This window comes from Myxine glutinosa, chromosome 1 (assembly GCF_964187855.1).
Source record: "Myxine glutinosa chromosome 1, kmMyxGlut1.1, whole genome shotgun sequence".
Lineage (NCBI taxonomy): Eukaryota > Metazoa > Chordata > Myxini > Myxiniformes > Myxinidae > Myxine > Myxine glutinosa.
The window spans coordinates 405,135,016-405,155,015 of NC_136261.1; the positions used below are offsets into that span (position 1 = coordinate 405,135,016).

At 45.3% G+C, this 20,000-nt stretch overlaps 1 protein-coding gene across 1 annotated transcript in view; it reads right to left on the minus strand.

Moving 5' to 3' along the window:
• Positions 1-20,000, minus strand: part of LOC144889601 (uncharacterized) — a 60,091-nt gene that overhangs the window by 6,391 nt on the left and 33,700 nt on the right. The window contains exon 2 of the mRNA XM_078770451.1: positions 8,236-8,599. Within this exon, the coding sequence (XP_078626577.1) occupies positions 8,236-8,599 (364 nt within the window). The remainder of the gene's footprint in view (positions 1-8,235; positions 8,600-20,000) is intronic.

Sequence of the window (20,000 nt, forward strand, 5' to 3'; positions counted from 1 at the left end):
TGACCATCTCTGTACACACCTCATCAATGCTTGACACTCTTCCCTCCAACCTCTTCAATGCTGTCCGCACCTCCTCATCCGTGATCTCCACCAACTCCACTTTTAACTCTACATAACATGGTAAAGCTATTCATTTATAATGTGTAAAACATGCGACTGTGACCCACTCTGCTCATGGGGAAACGGTGAGTCAATTACTGCATTCACGATGCACAAAGCCGGAATAAAACACCAAAAAACAGGAACGGGCACATAAAACATAATAAAGGGAGGGGAGACAAGATGGGGAGAGAGAGAGAAGCACACAAGCACAACAGTAGAGAACATGGACATCGGGAGATCTGTGGAAGGGAGAGGGCTTGGGTTGGGGGGGGGGGTAAGGGGAGGGGTACACGGTATAAAACAAATTGACACAAATAGGAATTTCAGGAATTAAGTCGGAGATTGAAAGAGGTGGATTTGGGATGTATTAACGGGAGTAGAAAAGATCAAGGTTTTGGATGGGGGAAGATAAGAGATGTTGGTGAACAGCTGTTTTAAAGGCTGAGGCAAAAATGGACAATGCAGAATATTGCCATGGCAACAGTAGCAAATGGTCCCCTGAGCGTGGGGTGAAAAATGTTGCATGTGCAAACCTCAAACAAGACGATTCGTTTGGCAGCATTCTGAATGGGGTGCGGCCAGCAGTTCAGCAGGAGTTACGTGACACACAGATGGACATTGAATCTTATTGAATAGAGATTACTGGACCCAAAAGTTGTCTCCATGAACATGATGGACATGTATGTTTCTAGTAAAGATGTGAAAGTACTTGTTGTTAGAATGGATTTATGGATGCTCAGCTGAATGCAGCAAAGTACCGCCCTGTTCACAGCTGGTTACCACCGAGACCCGTGAACGGATGAACCGAAACAGGCTTTAACTCCAAGGCGTTATCCAATTGTGGCAGTCATGGCACGCGGGATGGAAGAACCACAAAGTGCTTATTCTCACAGAACACGGGTTTATTCCCGAACCCATGAATAAATGACACAACAAAAATGTAACAATAATTATGTACAATAAAGCCAGGCACGGAAAGGGAATAAAGAAAATAAATACTGAGGTAATAAATCCCAATTCTAGGATCCTCTCACATGGACACAAAAACACACACAGGATGAAGTAAGAAAAGAAAAAGAAAAGCTCTGGCACTCAGCTGGCCCAATGGATATTGTGGAATGTCAGCAGTCATCGAAGTCGGAAGCCACAAAAAAGCAGGAGGTCCGAAAAAATGGTGGCCAAGCTGTACGCCGAAGGCGCCCAGGATCGAGGCGAGCAGGGAAGACGGCCCTCTTTCTCTTCTGGGTCCAAAACTCCGCAATCCTTTGGCGTGGTAAATAAAGTCCTCCACTTAGGGAAGAAAACGCAGACACGTCCTGCAGCACACCAGAGACAGCCCAGCACAAGCCTCCTCATGATCACATACCACCACCAAATATCGAACCTTCCTCTCAGCCTCCTTCCGCGCTCGCTCTGCCCACGCCATCGGGCCGCGTCACTCAGGGGGAGGAGGCGGAGGGGAGTTTGCTGGTCCCGTCTCCTGCCCATGGAACCATTGTAACTCCGGCTCTCCGAGGTGTGTCTTTGCTCTAACTTGTACCATGGAGCGTGAATATTGGCCAGCCGATGCTACGCTTGGCCGGCTGATGTCATAATCGTTAGCAATGGCCACAGGGGGTATAACAAACAGGGGGAAATTAACCTTAAGCCCTAATACTAATTAACACGGCACAACCTCCATATGGTGCATGTCAAAACACAACCTTAAGCTGCATTTTCCCTACTTATTACATCGAAATGCTACTACACGTCACACTGTCCATACTAATTCTATGCAATGCTACCTTTGCTAACATTCTCTAACCTCCCTCCATAAATATAACAGTACCGTCGTGGGAAGATCCTTCTATTTCTCTAGATGGAACCAACTGGTAAAATGACTGAAGTTGGAGCTTTCTCCAAGTTTGCCACTTCTGAGAATTCCCTACTGGGAATTTTCTTGGCAGTTTCAACTGGAAACAGCTCGTGTATAGAATTGGAACTACCTAGGTACCTACAGATGCTGCCATCTGGTGTTTGGACTTTGATTGATGCACCGTCACCAGTTGTTAGCCTTGTTACCAGAAGTAGATGTAATTCCGTGACCATAGGGAACCGAATTACATCGATTTCTGGGAACCGTTATCGACATCCGTTACCATGTTAGAGGGCATGAATGGAATGAGATTTGAGCCTTTTGAATAAAACACAGCAAACTTTTCCTCTTTTGGGGAATGGAATTACACAGAACATGCACATTCTTAGCTCATCTGGAACGTAGTTCCAGGGAGCTTAGAGGATGGTGCATCGTCCATCCGTCAGTCCGTAAACACTTGCCAATTCTCCGAAACTGCGGCGCGGATGGGATTGTGACGAAACTTGGAAAAAATTATATTTGGTATGTTGCAACTCAAGTTTGTTCACGACCTTAAACAAAAAAACAGGGGTGTAAAGGGGTCGACCGGAAGTCAAAGTGGATCCAGGTTTGAACCCCCCCAAAATAGGTATTTGTTTTCTTCTCTGAAACTACACACACAATTTCGATGAAACTTGTCCACAACCTTCATCACCCATGTTTGTTCACAGCATTAAAATATCGAGGCCCAAGGAGGTCTACAGGGGATTTGAGCCCCCCACAGTAGGTATTTGCTCTCTTCTCTGAAACTACATATTCAATTTCAATGAAACTTGACCACAACTTTCATCACCCGTGATGCACCAAAGTTTGTTCACAGCATAAAAAATAAAATCAAGCTTAAACTGTATAGATGTGGTGCACCCATGATATATAGGCCTTATGCATCATAAAGGCATCCAAATCACTTTTAAGATACATTGATATGAAATTAACAATACAATCACAGTTTCACATTCTACAACATTTACACGTCAAACTTGGATTCTACACATTTTTCTACCTTAGAAGCAATGAAGCAACCCGGTGTGTACCCCGGTTTAGAATAGGTACACCGTATCCCTGCGTGTCGTAAGAGGCGACTAAAAGGGTTGGTGTCAGGAAGGGCATCCGGCCGCCTCTCGTCAAAAATCAAGGTGGGGAATCCGATCGAAGCAAGGGTGGAAATCACTCCATTTATGATGACGAAACGTCTGATGCCATACGTGGAGATCGGTTTCTGAGGTTTGGGACATGGAATGTAGGGACAATGACAGGGAGATCAGGAGAAGTGGTGGAAGTATTGGTCAGAAGAAGAGTGGACATATGTTATGTGCAGGAGACGAGGTGGAAGGGAAGTGTGAGAATGGTGAAGGGTAGGCAGGGACAGAAATAGAAGTTTGTGGGGCAAGGGTGCCCGGAAGGCGTGCATGGTGTTGGTGTCCTGTTTTCTGAGGAGTTTGTAGACAGTGTGGTGAGTGTGACTAGAGTGAGTGAAAGGTTGATGATGGTGAAAATGATGAATGGAAAGCTCTTGGTGAACGTCATCTCAGGATATGCTACGCAGGGCGGTCGGAGCAATGAAGAGAAGGACAAGTTCTGGTGTGCGATAGAGAAGCTGATGGAAAACGTGAAAGACGAGGAAGTTGTTGTGGTACGAGGAGACCTAAATGGACATGTGGGAAGGAGTACAAACGGTTTTGAGGGAGTTCATGGGGGTTACGGATATGGTGTGAGGAATGGAGAAGGTGAAAGGATTTTGGAGTTTGTTGATGGAGCTGATTTGTTGATTTGTAATGCTCAGTTCCAGAAAGAGGATAATAAGCTTGTTACATACATGGCAGGTGGGTCGACGACAACCGTTGACTACCTGATGGTGCGTAGGCGAGATAGGGGACACCTCCGGGATACAAAGGTGATCCCGGGGGAGGAGGCTGTTTCACAGCACCACTTGGTTGTCTGCGACATAAGGGTGAAAGGTGCGAGGACAGCTCGGCGGGTGAAGTACCAACCGAGAATGAAGGTGTGGAGGTTGAAAGAGGTGACAGTGAGGGAGGCATTAAAAGAGAGGCTGAGTATGGCAGAGGATGATGTGGTTGAGCTTGAAAGTGGTTGGAAGTCAATGAAAGATAGTCTGTTGGGAGCCGTTGGGGTGAGGTATGTGGATGGACTAAAGGACCACCGAGGCACTCGGAAACATGGTGGTGGGATGATGAAGTTGGAAAGAGGATTGACGAGAAGAGGAAGAAGTTCAAGGAGTGGCAGAAGGCGAAGGGTACGGGGGCAGAAGAGGCAGAGCATGAAAGCTATAAGGCAGCCAAGAAGGCTGAAAAGAAAGAGGAAGCAAAGGTGCAGGAGGCATGTAGGAAAATGTTCGGAGAACGCTTGGATTCGGAAGAGGGTCAGAGAGCGGTATTCAGGATTGAAAAACAGAGAGCGAAGAAAGAGAGGTGTGATGTGATGGGGGTGAGTTGCTTGAAGGATGAAGTGGGACAAATCATTGTGGACCCAGATGGAATTAAAGTAAGAGGGAAGAGATATATGGAAATGCTGTTGAATGCAGAGAATGAATGGGACGGCAACATCGAGAGTAACCCAGTTTTAGGACCGGCAGAGAGGATAACTGAGAAGGAAGTTGAGGAAGTGATAAAAGCAATGAAGAGTAGAAAAGCGGGAGGGCCGACGAAGTTGTGGGAGATATGTTAAAGGCAGCAGGAAGTTGGCGTGTGAAAAGAATGACAGAGATCTGCAATCTGGTGGTGAAAGAAGGCCGCATTCCAGTGGATTGGGAACTCAGTACCCTCGTCCCTCTATACAAGGGGAAAGGTGACCCAGACTGTGGCTCGTATCGAGCGATAAAGTTATTAGACCATGGAATGAAGGTCTTGGAAAACGTGTTGGAGAGGAGGATAAGGAAGAAAGTGAAGATCGACGAAATGCAGTTTGGATTTATGCCAGGAAGAGGAACGACAGACGTGCTTTTTATTGTAAGGCAGTTGCAGGAGAAGTACATGGAGAAGAGGAAGAAGTTGTTTCTTGGGTTTGTTGATCTGGAAAAAGCATTCGATAGGGTTCCACGCAAAGTAGTGACATGGGCATTGAGGAAGTTATGAGTGGAGGAATGGTTGATCAGAGTAGTGATGGCAATGTAGGAGAGAGCACGCACAGCTGTAAGGACGAAGGACGGGAACAGTGGTGAGTTTGAGGTGAAGGTGGGAGCACATCAGGGGTCAGTACTAAAACCACTACGATTTGTAGCTGTGATGGAGGTGCTGGCTTGGAATGTAAAGGAGGGTTTACCGTGGGAGTTGTTGTATGCAGATGATCTGGTGTTGATTGCGGAAAGTATGGATGGACTGAAGGAGAAGATGAACAAGTGGAAGGAATGTATGGAGACAAAAGGTCTGAAGGTGAATATCGGAAAAACGAAGGTGATGGCAAGTGGTAAAGCATGTGGTGAGGTGGAAAGAACTGGGAAGTGGCCGTGTGCTGTGTGCAGGAAGGGTGTCGGACTGAACTCCATTCAATGCACAATGTGCGCTGAGTGGATTCATTGAAAATGTGTTGATCTGAGAGGGTCATTAACCAGTGTGGCAGCTACATTCAAGTGGAAGGTGTGCACAGAGGGAGCTACAGATGGAGGAAATGTTGAGTTGGACCTTGGAGACAGCGTGAAGCTGGAAGGTGTGAAAACATTTTGCTACCTAGGAGACATGCCGAATGGAGAAGGTGGATCAGACTCGGCAACTGTTGCTGGAGTGAGATGTGCATGGAAGAAGTTTCGGGAACTGAGTGGCGTGCTGATATGGAGGGGAGTGTCGTTGAAGCTGAAGGAAAGGTGTATGCTGCATGTGTGAGAAGTGTTATGATTTATGGGAGCGAGACATGGGTAATGAACGTAGAGCAGCAACGAAGGCTGGAAAGGGTGGAAATGCGAATGGTTCGGTGGATGTGTGGAGTATCGTTGAGAGAGAGGAAGACAAATGATGAATTGCGAAAGATGATGGGAATAGAGCCTGTGATGGATGCTGAGAAGAGAAACAGGTTGAGATGGTTTGGTCATGTGCCGTGGAAGAATGAAAGTGACTCGTTGAGAAGATCGATTGAAATGAATGTAGAAGGAAGTAGAGGATGGGGAAGACCGATAAAAACTTGGCTAAAGGTGGTGGAAGTAGAAAAGTGGGCAAGGGGGTTATCAAGGGGGGATGTAGAAAATAGGGCAAAATGGAGAAGATTGTCATGGGGCCCGCAAGGCTAACCCCCGCTCTAGCAGGGAAAATGGCCTTAAAATGCCTGTTGTTGTTGTTGTTGTTGTTGTTGTTGTTGTAGAAGCAATGCAAATATAATTCCATTATTGTAAATTTTTGACCCCATGGCCACTGGAGCACTCAATTGCCCAAAAGAACCTTGCATGCAAAATAGATTTTGGTGAAGATCTGGATCCGGATCCAAATACTAGATTTTTTAAAGGGATTCTTCACCACTGAGAGGCAGGGCTAAAACGATATGTTGCATGATATTTCAAAAAGTTGTGGGTGGATTCTGACAAAACTTGGTGGATGAGTTGGTTAGGTGACAAAAACAAGTCGATTAGATTTTGGTTAAGGTCCAGGCCCCGGTTGCTCAAAACTTGGATGATTTTAACAACTGGTAATGGAATTACGAATGTTTTGGCCCCGAACTACAACTCCCAGGGTACAGCACTTCCAAGATTCCGCGATCAGAATTGTTTTGTACCTTTGGCGTCGAGGCTCGGATTCCAATCGAAAACCTGATTACGTCATTGTAAATCATGAAGAGGCTAGTAGGACAGCCGAGAGGTACCACACTGGCCTCTGAGCCCTCTAGCCTGGGTTTGAATCTCGGCTATAAACTGTCATCCTCGTGTTCGGCATGCAGGGTGGTTCATCACTGGATGGATGTTGAAATCGAGGACCCTTTCTTCCAGCATTGGGTCATTGGTGGGCATTAAAAAGACATCCCACGGTGTTTTTCACGTTTGAAGTGTCGGCGGGTTATCGCCGGCAACCTGGGAAAATTCCAAATTCCTGCCATAACTGACTGCTGGGAAGAACAAGCCGATTATGCCAAGTGATTTGCCATCGGGAGGGCAATGGCAAACAACCTAGCATAACCTGTGCCAAGAAAGTGCTGTGGCGGCAATAACACTCTAACGAACGGGTACGACACATCTCACCTCATTTCATCATAAAAGGAATAACCAGGCTTAAACAGTTTACGTTTTGTATCCCAATGATAGGCCAGATCTGAACCAAAATCGAATCGGCTTGTTTTTGACACATGACCAACTCATCCACGTAGTTTTGTCATAACCTGTCCACAACTTTCTGGAATATTGTGCTATATATCGTTTTTGGCCCCATCTCTCAATGGTGAAGAATTACTTAAAAATTAAATAATTCTCATATCCGAATCCATATTCCGATCTTCACCAAAATCGAATCAATTAATTCTTGTCACAAACCCAACCGATCCACCAGGTTTCGTCCAAATCCGTCCAAACCTTTTTAGATATCCTGCTTTGTATAGTTTTTGGCCCGATCTCTCTGGTGAAGAATAACTTTAAAATTAAATAAATATCGTATCATAATCCATATTCAGATCTTCACCAAAATCGAATCTATTCGTTCTTGTCACACACACAATCTATCCACCAAGTTTCGTCCAAATCCATCCATAACTTTTTGAGATGTCCTCCGATGTATCGTTTTTGGCCCTATCTCCCTATGATGAAGAATCACTAAAAGAAGTATTGGATCCAGATCCGGATCTTCATCAAAATCTTATCAATTCGTCCTTGTACACTCAACCTATACACCAAAGTTCGTCTGAACCCGTCCACAACTTTTTGAGATATCTTACGTACACTCGTACAGACAAACAGACCCTAACTTCCATCCATCTTCAGTGGTGGAGGTAACAAGAGAATTGGACACAGAGGAGGCTGTTAGGCCCATCATGCCTGTGCTACACCATTATCAGATTAAATAACTCCATCAAAATGACTGAATATATCATTGTGCTCTGATTGAGGTTTGTGGCAGGCTTAGTGACATCACCCAGGCGTTACAATAACTTTGGGGGTTGAGGAGGGAGTGAGAGAGGGAGCAGGAGGAATATATAACATCGACCACACACTATCGCTTGACAAGACCCTCTAACAAACATCACACTCAGTGCAGATTTACACAATGTCAAGAAGGATTTATCACAAACTGCAAGCAGTTTCCATGACTCACCCAGTTCCGAGTTCGTTTTCTCGTCATCAGGACCAACTGCGACCTCGTCTTCGACCTTGACCGACAGGACTTCACCAGGTCCTCCCGTGTCCTCGGCATTCTTTCCAGGTCCCGTCATGGCAGTGAGTTCCGATCCTCGCCCCGCAAGGCAAGACTCCATGAAACAGCAGAGCTCGGCGTACATGGTGGAAGTGAACTCCCATGCGGCCAAAGAACGGAATCGAACCCTCGCAGGAACAGGCTCGGCTCGGGCACAGAGAGCCCTGAGGATCTCGATCCCGAGACCCGTAACCGTGGCTCGGAGCGAGTCCTCCGTTAAATCCTGGATCTCCAGCCATTCCGGGACCCTCGCCGAGTCCATTTGCTGTCAGGCACAAGTGCGGAGAGATTCATATGAATAAGTTTTCACTTTTGACAAAACATCAAAAAAGGATTTTTTTCGTTAAAGGATCATCACTGATTGGAACAAATCCACAACAGGTAATCAGGCCTCCAACAGTGAAGGCCTTTAAGACTCTTTTAATTTAGATCACCACTGGAAATGCAGGTAGATCAGCTTGTGCTGACTCTCCCACACGTCATATTAGTCAAGTTCACTATGTTTTTTCGTTCAAAATTTTTGGAGATTAGCAAAACTATACATTTTTGGAATATTCAGAGCATGAGGAATCCAAAAATTAATGTTGGCATTTGCGTTGACCATGACCATTTGTTGACCATGGCGAGATTCTACCTACCACCACGAAGGTTCCACCTGCAGCACAGGCCATTGTAGAGTTGGTCAGATGCCAGTGTAAAGCAAAGCCCATTGCACAACCCAGAGGTGTTCATGCAGGAGACACAACTTGGCTTGCACAGACCTTTGTTTGTGTGGAAGTGACTGCGAAAATGACGCGGACTGTAACGCCGAAAATGACACTCAGGACAGTGATGAAGATCTGTAAAAGCATATTCCTGAACGGTGTAGACCGAGTAGATCCTGTGTGTAGGACTTATAGTTCAATCTGATACTAACAAGGCTGCTTTCTTGCTTTATAAACCCATACCTATAACTTCAAAGGACTTGCAATATCATGTATTATGTAATACAGTTATATCACAAATATAAAGACAATGGTTTTCAATAACCTTTGTTTGTTGCTTTTCTATAATCCTGAGCACTATTTTGAGGCCTTTATTGGATTCCTTGACCCAGAAAACATAGGATTAGCATATTTAATTAAGTTTCTAGGTTGACTAGAAGCCGAGATAGCGCAAAATATGTATATTATGGCGGCCATTTTGAAAATCCAAAATGGCGGCCATGCAGGTGTCTGGGCAAATGCCAACATTGATTTTCGGATTCTCCATGCTCTGATGATTCCAAAAATGTACATGTTTGCTCATCTCCCAAAATTTTGAACGAAATTATATTTGTTAACATAGTGAACCTGACTACATCAAGGTTATCAATTTCGCAAAGAAGGGAACAATCCACACTTATACTGGCCGAACCATCCCCTACTTCCATAATTCCTCTTAGTTTGTCAAATAAACGAGTGTTGGACATTCATTTGTGCGTCTCTGCATTCCTTTCCAGGTCACGCCGGTAAACCCAAGACTGGGGTAAAGTTGTGTGTCGGTAAGAATGTTGGATTCGTAAGAATCACCTGGGGTAAGAATGTTGGATTCGTAAGCATCACCTGGGGTAAGAATGTTGGATCCGTTATCAACTGGGGTAAGAATGTTGGATTCGTAAGCATCACCTGGGGTAAGAATGTTGGATCCGTTATCACCTGGGGTAAGAATGTTGGATTCGTAAGCATCACCTGGGGTAAGAATGTTGGATCCGTTATCACCTGGGGTAAGAATGTTGGATTTGAAACACATCGATCAACCAAGTCGGATGTTTCTCTTCGGTCATCTGTGAGGATGCCATGTCTCATTTTCAAATTGTCAGCTAATATGGCCTGGACGGAACCAAACGAAAGACTGGTCCCTTCTGAGATTTCTCGAATGGTTAAGTGTCGGTTTGCTTGGACGACAGTACGGACTTGAGCGATGTTTTCATCGGTTCGTGCTGTTGACGGACGACCGCTTCTCTCGTCCTCTTCCACCGACTAGTTTCCTTCCCGGAACCTCTGAAACCACTTGAAGACGGTCTTCTTTGTCACAGCTTCACCTGCGTAGACCGTTACGAGCATTTTGTGGGTTTCTGTGGCCGTCTTGGCAAGTTTAAAACAAAATTTCATGTTTGCACGTTGCTCAAACTTCGACATTTTCTACAAAAACACAATACGCCGCAAACACGTGTTCGCACAAAGAAATGTCAGGCACACTGGCAAGAGAGAGGGTCAACGAAATAAGCCCAGCCCTCTGACCTCAACAACATTCATGCATTCATTAGTGGAGGCACCATTCACCAAACTTTTTGATCACACCTTATGTACATGTACCAGCTTGGATCGGCTCAACTTACTCGTATGTGGCTACAAAGCCACAAGCCTGTTGTAATCAACATGCATGAAATTAAATAATTGACCTCAATACCACCTCATTATTAAAAACTCCTCACAACCACCTAATCAAAAACACTTAATCACCACATTTTTAAAAACACCCCACTACCACCTCATCAAAAACACCTCATCACCACATTTTTTAAAACACCCCACTACCACCTCATCAAAAACACCTCATCACCACATTGTTAGAAACATCTCACTTTCCACATCATTAAAAAAAACACCTCATCACTATTAAAAACACCTCGCTACCCCCTAATCATCACATTATTAAAAACACTTCACTGCAACCTCATCAAAAACACATCACCACATTGTTAAAAACACCTCACGACCACCTCATCAACAATACCTCATCACCACATTGTTAAAAAACCACCTCACTACCACATCAAAACACCTCATCACATTATTCAAAACACCTCACCACCACCTCATCAAAAACACCTCATCACCACATTGTTAAAAACACCTCACAACCACCTCATCAACAATACCTCATCACATCATTAAAAACACTTCACAACCACCTCAAACAATACCTCATCACCACATTGTTAAAAACACCTTAATACCAGCTCATCAAAAACACCTCATTAAAAATACCTCACAACCACCTCATCAACACCTGAAACACCACCACATCACAACATTATTAAAAACACCTCACTACCACCTCATCAAAATCACCTCATCACATTATTAAAAACACCTCACTACCATCTTATCACCACATTATTAAAAACACTTCACTGCCACCTCATCAAAACATTATTTAAAATGCCTCACTACCACCTCATCAAAACACCTCGTCACCACATTTGTAAAAACACCCCACTACCACCTAATCAAAAACACATCACCACCTTGTTAAAAACACCTCACAACCACCTCATAAAAAACACATCACATTATTTTAAAAACCTCACAACCACCTCATCACCACATTATTAAAAACACTTCACTACCACCTCATAAAAAACACCTCATCACATTATTAAAACACCTCACGACCACCTCATCAACAATACCTCATCACCACATTGTTAAAAACACCTCACGACCACCTCAACAATACATCACCATGTTGTTAAAAACACCTCACTAACACCTCATAAAAAACACCTCATCGCATTATTAAAAACACCTCACTAACACCTCATCACCACATTATTAAAAACACTTCACTACCACCTCATCAAAAACACATCATCACCAATATTAAAAACACCTCATGATCACCACATTGTTAAAACACCTCACAACCACCTCGTCAACAATAGCTCATCACCACATTGTTAAAAACGCCTCACTACCACCTCATAAAACACCTCATCACATTAAAAACACCTCACTACCACCTCATCATCACATTACAAAAAACACCACTTCCACCTCATCAACAATACCTCATCACCACATTGTTAAAAACACTTCACGACCACATCATGAAAACACCTCATTAAAAACACTTCACTACCACCTCATAAAAAAACACCTCATCACATTATTAAAAACACTTCACTACCACCTCATCAAAAACACATCACCAATATTAAAAACACCTCACGATCACCTCATCACCACATTGTTAAAACACCTCAGAACCACCTCATCAATACCTCATCACCACATCACCACATTCTTTAAAACATTTCACTACCACCTCATAAAAAACCACATTAAAAACACCTCACCACCACATCAACAATACCTCATCACCACATTGTTAAAAATTCCTCAATACAACCTCATCAAAAACACCTCATTAAAAACACCTCATGACCACCTCATCAACAATACGTCATCACCACATTGTTAAAAAAAACACCTCACTACCACCTCATCAAAACACCATATCACATTATTTAAAACACCTCACGACCACCTCATCAAAAATACCTCATCACCACAATGTTACACAGCTTACAACCACCTCATCAACAATACCTCATCACCACATTATTAAAAACACCTCACGACCACCTCATCAACAATACCTCATCACCATTGTTAAAAATACCTCCATAACACCTCATCAAAAACACCTTACCACCATGTGGTGTAGTTTTGTGGTTATCATTTTGTTTTGCATCATATCTTTGGGGTTTGGGCAAGATGGCCTGAAAGTCGCTTTACCCTCGCCAGTAAAGCATTCATTCTTCAAAATCTTTGAATATACCTGTGCAGGTTTTATAGTGGCCTGTGCGGTACTGTACTTACAAATGATGGGCGACAGGGTTTCAACCGAAGATCTTTTTTCATGTGGGTTTGCATGGTGGTCCTCGGTATGCCCAGTTCGCTGGCTCTCTTTCTCGCTGACTTTCTCGGCGACTGGTCAACCGACGCCATGACAGCAGCGCACGTGTGCCTTCTTGTTACCGGTCTTCCACTGCGCTTCTTGTCCTTCACACTTCCAGTCTCGAAAGCCCTTTTTTCCCATTTCAACAAGGTCTGCTTTGGCGGAGAAGGTTTTCCAAAGCGTTCCGCGAAAGCTGTCCGCACTTGAGCAATCGTTTGGCCGGAGTGTGCCCTTTCATGCACCCAGACACAAGCAACCAATCGCTCTTCGACACTGTAACAACTTGTGTCCGCCATTCCGTCTATCAGCGTTTCCACAGAAAATGGTGGGGGAGAGGAAGGGAGGGAAGGGGGGAAGGTGCGAATAATTGAAGCAGTGCTGAAGTGACTTTCAGGGCCACCCTGGGTAACACTGACCACACACGATCCCTTGACGAGACCCTCCCAGAGATGTCACAACAAGCACAGATGTACACAATCACCCATCAATAATCAAACTACTTACCAGTCCTGCTAACATCCCTGAATCCCTCTATCATCTCCAATGATTCCAGGTACCTACATGTATCTAATTCCAAGTTAACCTTATCTATTGTTTCTGCCGCCACTACCTTTCCAGGGAGACCATTCCATGCATTAACTACTCTATGAGTGAAAGACCTTGGTGGATGAGTTGGGTAGGTGACAAAACTTGGTGGATGAGTTGGGTAGGTGACAAAACTTGGTGGATGAGTTGGGTAGGTGAAAAAACTTGGTGGATGAGTTGGGTAGGTGACAAAACTTCGTGGATGAGTTGGGTAGGTGACAAAACTTCGTGGATGAGTTGGGTAGGTGACAAAACTTGGTGGATGCGTTGGGTAGGTGACAAAACTTGGTGGATGAGTGGGTAGGTGACAAAACTTCGTGGATGAGTTGGGTAGGTGACAAAACTTGGTGGATGAGTTGGGTAGGTGACAAAACTTTGTGGATGAGTTGGGTAGGTGACAATAACAAGTCGATTAGATTTTGGTTAAGGTCCAGGCCCCGGTTGTTAAGGTCCAGGCCCTACCTTACCACCGTCTTTAACTCTCGTCTCCTTTACTCTAAGGCCATGTTATGAAAGAAGTTTTTTTTAAAGTCCCTGGTCCTATCACTGTCTCTTCTGCTGAAGAACCATTGTCTGCACTTATCCTCCTCCATTCTAATCTATAAAGTCCTGTCTCCTTCAGCCGCTCCTCGTAGCTGAGTCTAGCTGGGCCCGGTATCAATCTTGTAGCCTGATGCCGCACCGTCTCTAAGGCAACCGTATCCTTCCTCAGATGTGGTGACCAAAACCACACACACTATTGCAGATGAAGCCTCAAAAATTCCTTTTGAGTGCTAAAACGATCTCCCTGGCCTCATTCCGAGCTCACTCGATTTCAGCTACCTCACCCAGCTTGCACTTACTACACCCTCACAACTGCCTGCACTCGCTACGTGTTGCTACTGCAAATCTCTGCAGACTCGTGCCACAAACATAACCAACTTTTGTTGACAAATCCTTCACCCTCTGATACCTGCTGTAAAGTAATGAGGCCAATCCTTTCTTTCAACCGAGCAAACTATCCTATTTCCTCACAATTCCTACAACATTAAATACCCATGAAATATATATTTTAATTTTTTTAAGTATACAAAGTCAAGGCTCATGGAAGAGCTACAACACTGAATGGATCGGAACGCGATGGAACAAAAGGAACGGTAGAGACAAGGGGAAACACCAACAGCAGGATTGAGGGGAGGAATGAGGGGACGGGGACGTCCACGGGTTGGACAAGATGGATACAGAAACAAACTCTCAGGTAGGAAAAACTGGAAATTTGAAGGAGGAGGGCTTCGGGTGGGGGTATTGGTTGACGGGGGTAGAAAAGATCACGGTTTTGCATTGGAGACGATCTAAGATGGGGGTGAAGATCTGTCTTTACAACCATGATGAAAGGTTTAGATTGAAAAGAATGTGGAAGTTGGTTCCACAGGTGGTAAAAACAAACACAGGAACGAATGAATGGAGATGAGCAGTGATTATGGATTTTGGGAGTTTCACCAGAATGTGGTTGATGGTGGACCGTTTGCTCCCTGCAGAGACCCGGGAATGGGGGTGGTGGAGGGACAAAGCATGGAAAGAGCAGAGGTTGCAAGGCCAGAGAGGAGGCAGTAGAAGACAGAGAGAGACCACCGACCCATCCGCAATGTAAAAGTAATAGGCCCATAGACTCAGCTTCAGTTTGGGAGATTCCAATGTTCTTGAAAGCCTTGGTTTCCATAGCGTCAAGTTGAGCAAGATGCAGAGCTGAGCAGCCAGCCCAGAGGAGAGAGCAGTCAGTACACCACCAAGCTGTGGATGAAGGCCTTGCAGGTGGGTCGGAGTTCAGATGTACCAAGGAAGGACTTTGTACGACAGAGGATGCCCAGTCGGTGACTCGCTTTGGAGGACAACTTTGAAATGTGGTGACTGGCTTTGGAGGACAACCAAACTCGTGAATGCTAACCAGTATCGGCACGCGACCTTCATCTCGTTGAATGCATGGAAGACTGGTCGAATCGGCTTGATGAAGACCATTCCAAAGATGTACTTTTCCTTGATTTTGCAAAAGCATATGCAACGTCCTACACCAACGTCTATTCTGAAGGTTGAGGACGATTGGAATAACTGGGAAGGTGCTGCAGTGGATAGAGAGTTTATTGTCCTGTAAATGTCAGAGAGTACTGGTTCAGGGATCTGCATCAACTTGGCAAAGAGTCTGCAGTGGTGCAACACAAGGAAGTGTTCCTGAGTGAACTCTATAAAGTGATATTTATCAATGACATTTCAGTGAGGGTCCCATGCCAGACTGGACTATTTGCAGATGATTGCAAGTGTTGGAATGAGGTCAACACACAGAATGATGTCCAAAAGCTGAGAGACGATCTGGCAGAACTTGATATGTGGTCACAAACCTGAAAACACAGTGGGGTAATGGTTATGGGTGGTGTAAAGTAATCCACGAGCTTCAGTAGTGTAATGGTTAGAGTTTCTGTTCTGAGTCTGGAAGGTCTGCGGTTTGAACCCCAGGTCAAGTCATACCAAAGACTTTAAAAATAGCCCGTGAGGAACTGATGGCGATTTCCCATGGTTTTTGAGAAGATTTTAAAATAAATTACCTGAACTTCAGGCAAAACCCACCTTCTTAGCTTTTTATAGGGGGCGGATCTGGATGGGGCGCACAACCCCATGAGACGTTAATGTTCTGATGTATCATACCAAATTTAACAAGGGGAGATATCATAACAAGGGGAGATGCAGAAATAGGGCAAAATGGAGAAGATTGTCATGGGGACCGCAAGGCTAACCCCCGCTCTTGCAGGGAAAATGGCGTTAAAATGACTGTTGTTGTTGTTGTATCATACCAAATTTGGTCCATATCGGTCATGTAGTTTGTGAGGAAAATACGTTGGAGTGAATATGAGTGATTAGGGGAGGGAGCCTTTGGCCCCCTTTCCAGCAGAGACGGTTATGGAGAACAGAACTCAAGGTTAGGGCATGGTCCCGATGCCTCGTGGTAGGTTTGGCCTGGATCTGTCAGGCAGTTTCTGCGAAGAAGATTTTTGAATGAATTAGCAATATTTGGGGCAAAACAACCCTTTCATAGGGGGTGTATCTGGATGGGGAGCACAACCCCATGAGACCTTGCTGTCCTGATGCATCGCACTAAATTTCGGCCATATTGGCGAGATAGTTTGTGAGGAGAAGATGTTTAAGTCAAATGTTAACGGACATACGTACGTATGGATGGCCGGACACAGGGACCCACTCTATGAGATTATTTCAGAGAAATAACGTAAAACTGCTATGTGCTGCAGCCTTGCTTTACACTCGGCATGAATAAGAAAAGGAAGAAGCACGGAAAAACAACCCTGAGTTGGCAATAATAGCGCAGGCTTTGATGGGCAAAATGGCCTCCTCCTGCGTCAAAGTTCCTTGTAAGGGAACTCATTAGCCCCCGATAGACCTAGGCCAAAACGCAGGCTTATTGATTGGGTTTTCCGTTCGTCCGTCCGTCCGTGCATCTGCAACCATATCTCGGACATGTATGGACCGATTTGGTTCATACTTGGAACAAGCATTACACCTAGGTCCCCCGTCGGTGAAGTAATGCGAGTTGACAAAGTGGAAGACGCAAGGCGGCGATATTGGATTTTGACGTGGCGACCCAATTTTCAATAGCGTTCTTCCTTATGCGTAGATACACCCATACAACAGATTCGAAGTTAGTAGTTCATTTATTTTTCAAGATATTCCGCTCACGAGGTTCGGACATACATGGCGGCGGCCATCTTGGATTTTGACGTGGCGACCTAATGTTCAATAGGGTTCTTCCATATGCCCAGTTGCACCCACACACCAAATTAGAATTCGGTCGTTCGCTTATGCACGCACGTCCACACGCACGCTCGCACGGACGGACGGAGGGGAAAACCATAGTCCCCCTTTCGCTCCGTGGTGCGATGGGGGACAACAAAGACAACACATGATGGTAGACATATGCACATCATTTTGTTTCGCAATGCGATCAAAGATGGCTGACTGGCAGCCGTTTTAGTTGTAAAAAACAACCCCAGCATTGAACACGTCCTCAACCATTTCTTCGAGATGCATTTACCGATGTGGTTGAAACTTGGCACACAGATAATATATATATATTGTTGTGGATATGAGAATTGTGTTTTTTTTATTGTTGTAAAATATCACCCTCCTTCCTCCATTTGTTGTGTATAAAGGTCAAAGGTCGTTCCCGTAGTTATTCCATATACAATCACGTAGCAAATCATAGATTTCCTTTGTTCGGTAGTTATCTCCTTATTATGTGTATTAGGTTAAGGTTCTGCCTTCCCACTAGTTAACACTGCATTGCACCAAATTGGAACAAGGTAGAATCCCTTTTCAAATTCCCCAAAGCCTCCACTTCCAAACGCATTCCCCTTTTGTCATCAATTGCCAACTGCATTGGGCGGTTTTCTGCATTCGCCGCTGCTGCTTTGTGGTTTTCGCCGCAAAACACCACCATTGAACACGCGGTCAGATCGGAGAAGAAGGGGGAGGAGCGGTCGAATCCAGGGCGTTGGCCGCCGATCGTCATCACAGGGTGGAGCCAGCGAGCCCCGACCTGCCAATCAGGACCGGTGAGAGACCAGCTCGGGCGTGGCGCGGGTTGATCTGGAGGCGCGCTATAAAAGCGCGCGCGAAAGCCTTTGAGGGAGTCAGAGAGAGAGCATCCAGGCGGTCAAGTGCTTGTGGCTTGATTCTCACCTCTTCCAAAAGCGACTTGACAGGTTGGGCAAGCACAATGCTGCGGTGAGGAGAGAGAGAGAGATGCGGCAGATGAGTCCAGAGGCAGTACCACGAGCAGTACCACGCAGCTTTGACTCCACCAGTGGAGCTCGAACAACAGCAACAGTTTGAACCGGCGGAGCTCGTACCGCGGCAGCTCGCACGACCGCAGCTGCTTGGGCGTTGACGGCGGTGCCGACCGTGGCCGCGGAGGAACGGAGCTGCCGCTCCCGGCCCGACCATGACCCAGTTCCCGTGGACCTTCCTCTCCCTCCAGCTATCCCCCTCCAGCTATCCACCTCCAGCATTCGTTCCTGCTATCATCCCCCATGTAAGTGTGCTCGTAGTCTGTCTTTGTTCTGTCCTGGGTTAAGTAAGGCTGTATAATATAAGCTAATAATTGCACTGTGTCTTCTTCTTCTGTAAATTCTTTTATTATCTTTCCTTCTCCTTGGTTATTTTTGGTCTTGTAAATAATAGTAATAAATTATATTTGTTCTTCCTACCTTCGTCTTCTTCTTCACATTCAGTCGCTTTAGTGATTTCCTTCATTGAATACCTGTGGCACGATTTGGCCAACGTTTCGGATCGGGTTTAGTACTGCTAAATGGCTCGAACTCTGGGTTGCTAAAACCGCTCGGCAACTAGTCCATCTAAAACCGGGGTTCGAGCGGGAGTCCCTCCCTTGCTTCACGGTCAGGAGTGGCACTCAGGTCCTTGGGACTTTTTGTAGACCAAATACCCTGGCTGCTCCTGACCGAAAGGAGCGTTGGGACCCCCAGGGACCACGTCGGTCAGTCATAAACGAGGGGATTAATCCCCCCTCAATAAGGGGAACAGAGGCCGATGTTGGGTTCCGTAACAATATATATATATATATATATATATATATATATATATATATATATATATATATACATATACAGTGAAACCTTGACTTACGAGTGCACCAACTTACGAGTTTTCCGAGATACGAGCCGTCGCTCGGGCGGTTTATTGCTTTGAGATGCGAGCCGAGATCTGAGTTACGAGCTTACGCCACCCGCCACCAGGTGGGTTCCGGTCACGTGGTTATCTTGCCGTGCAAGCATTTCTGCCGTATATCACTGCTGCTTTCTTTTAGCATTTTGGTTATTTTGGAGCTTACGCCACCCGCCACCAGGTGGGTTCCAGTCACGTGGTTATCTTGCCGCGCAAGCATCTCTGCCATATATCGCTGCTGTTTTGTTTTCGCATTTTGGTTATTTTGGAGCTGACACCACCCGCCACCAGGTGGGTTCCGGTCACGTGGTTATCTTGCCGTGCAAGCATCTCTGCCGTATATCGCTGCTGTTTTGTTTTCGCATTTTGGTTATTTTGGAGCTGACGCCACCCGCCACCAGGTGGGTTCCGGTCACGTGGTTATCTTGCCGTGCAAGCATCTCTGCCGTATATCGCTGCTGTTTTGTTTTCGCATTTTGGTTATTTTGGAGCTGACGCCACCCGCCACCAGGTGGGTTCCGGTCACGTGGTTATCTTGCCGTGCAAGCATTTCTGCCGTATATCGCTGCTGCTTTGTTTTCGCATTTTGGTTATTTTGGAAAATTTCTTAGTTTTAACCATGGGTCCTAAGAAATTGAGTGCCAAGGGCA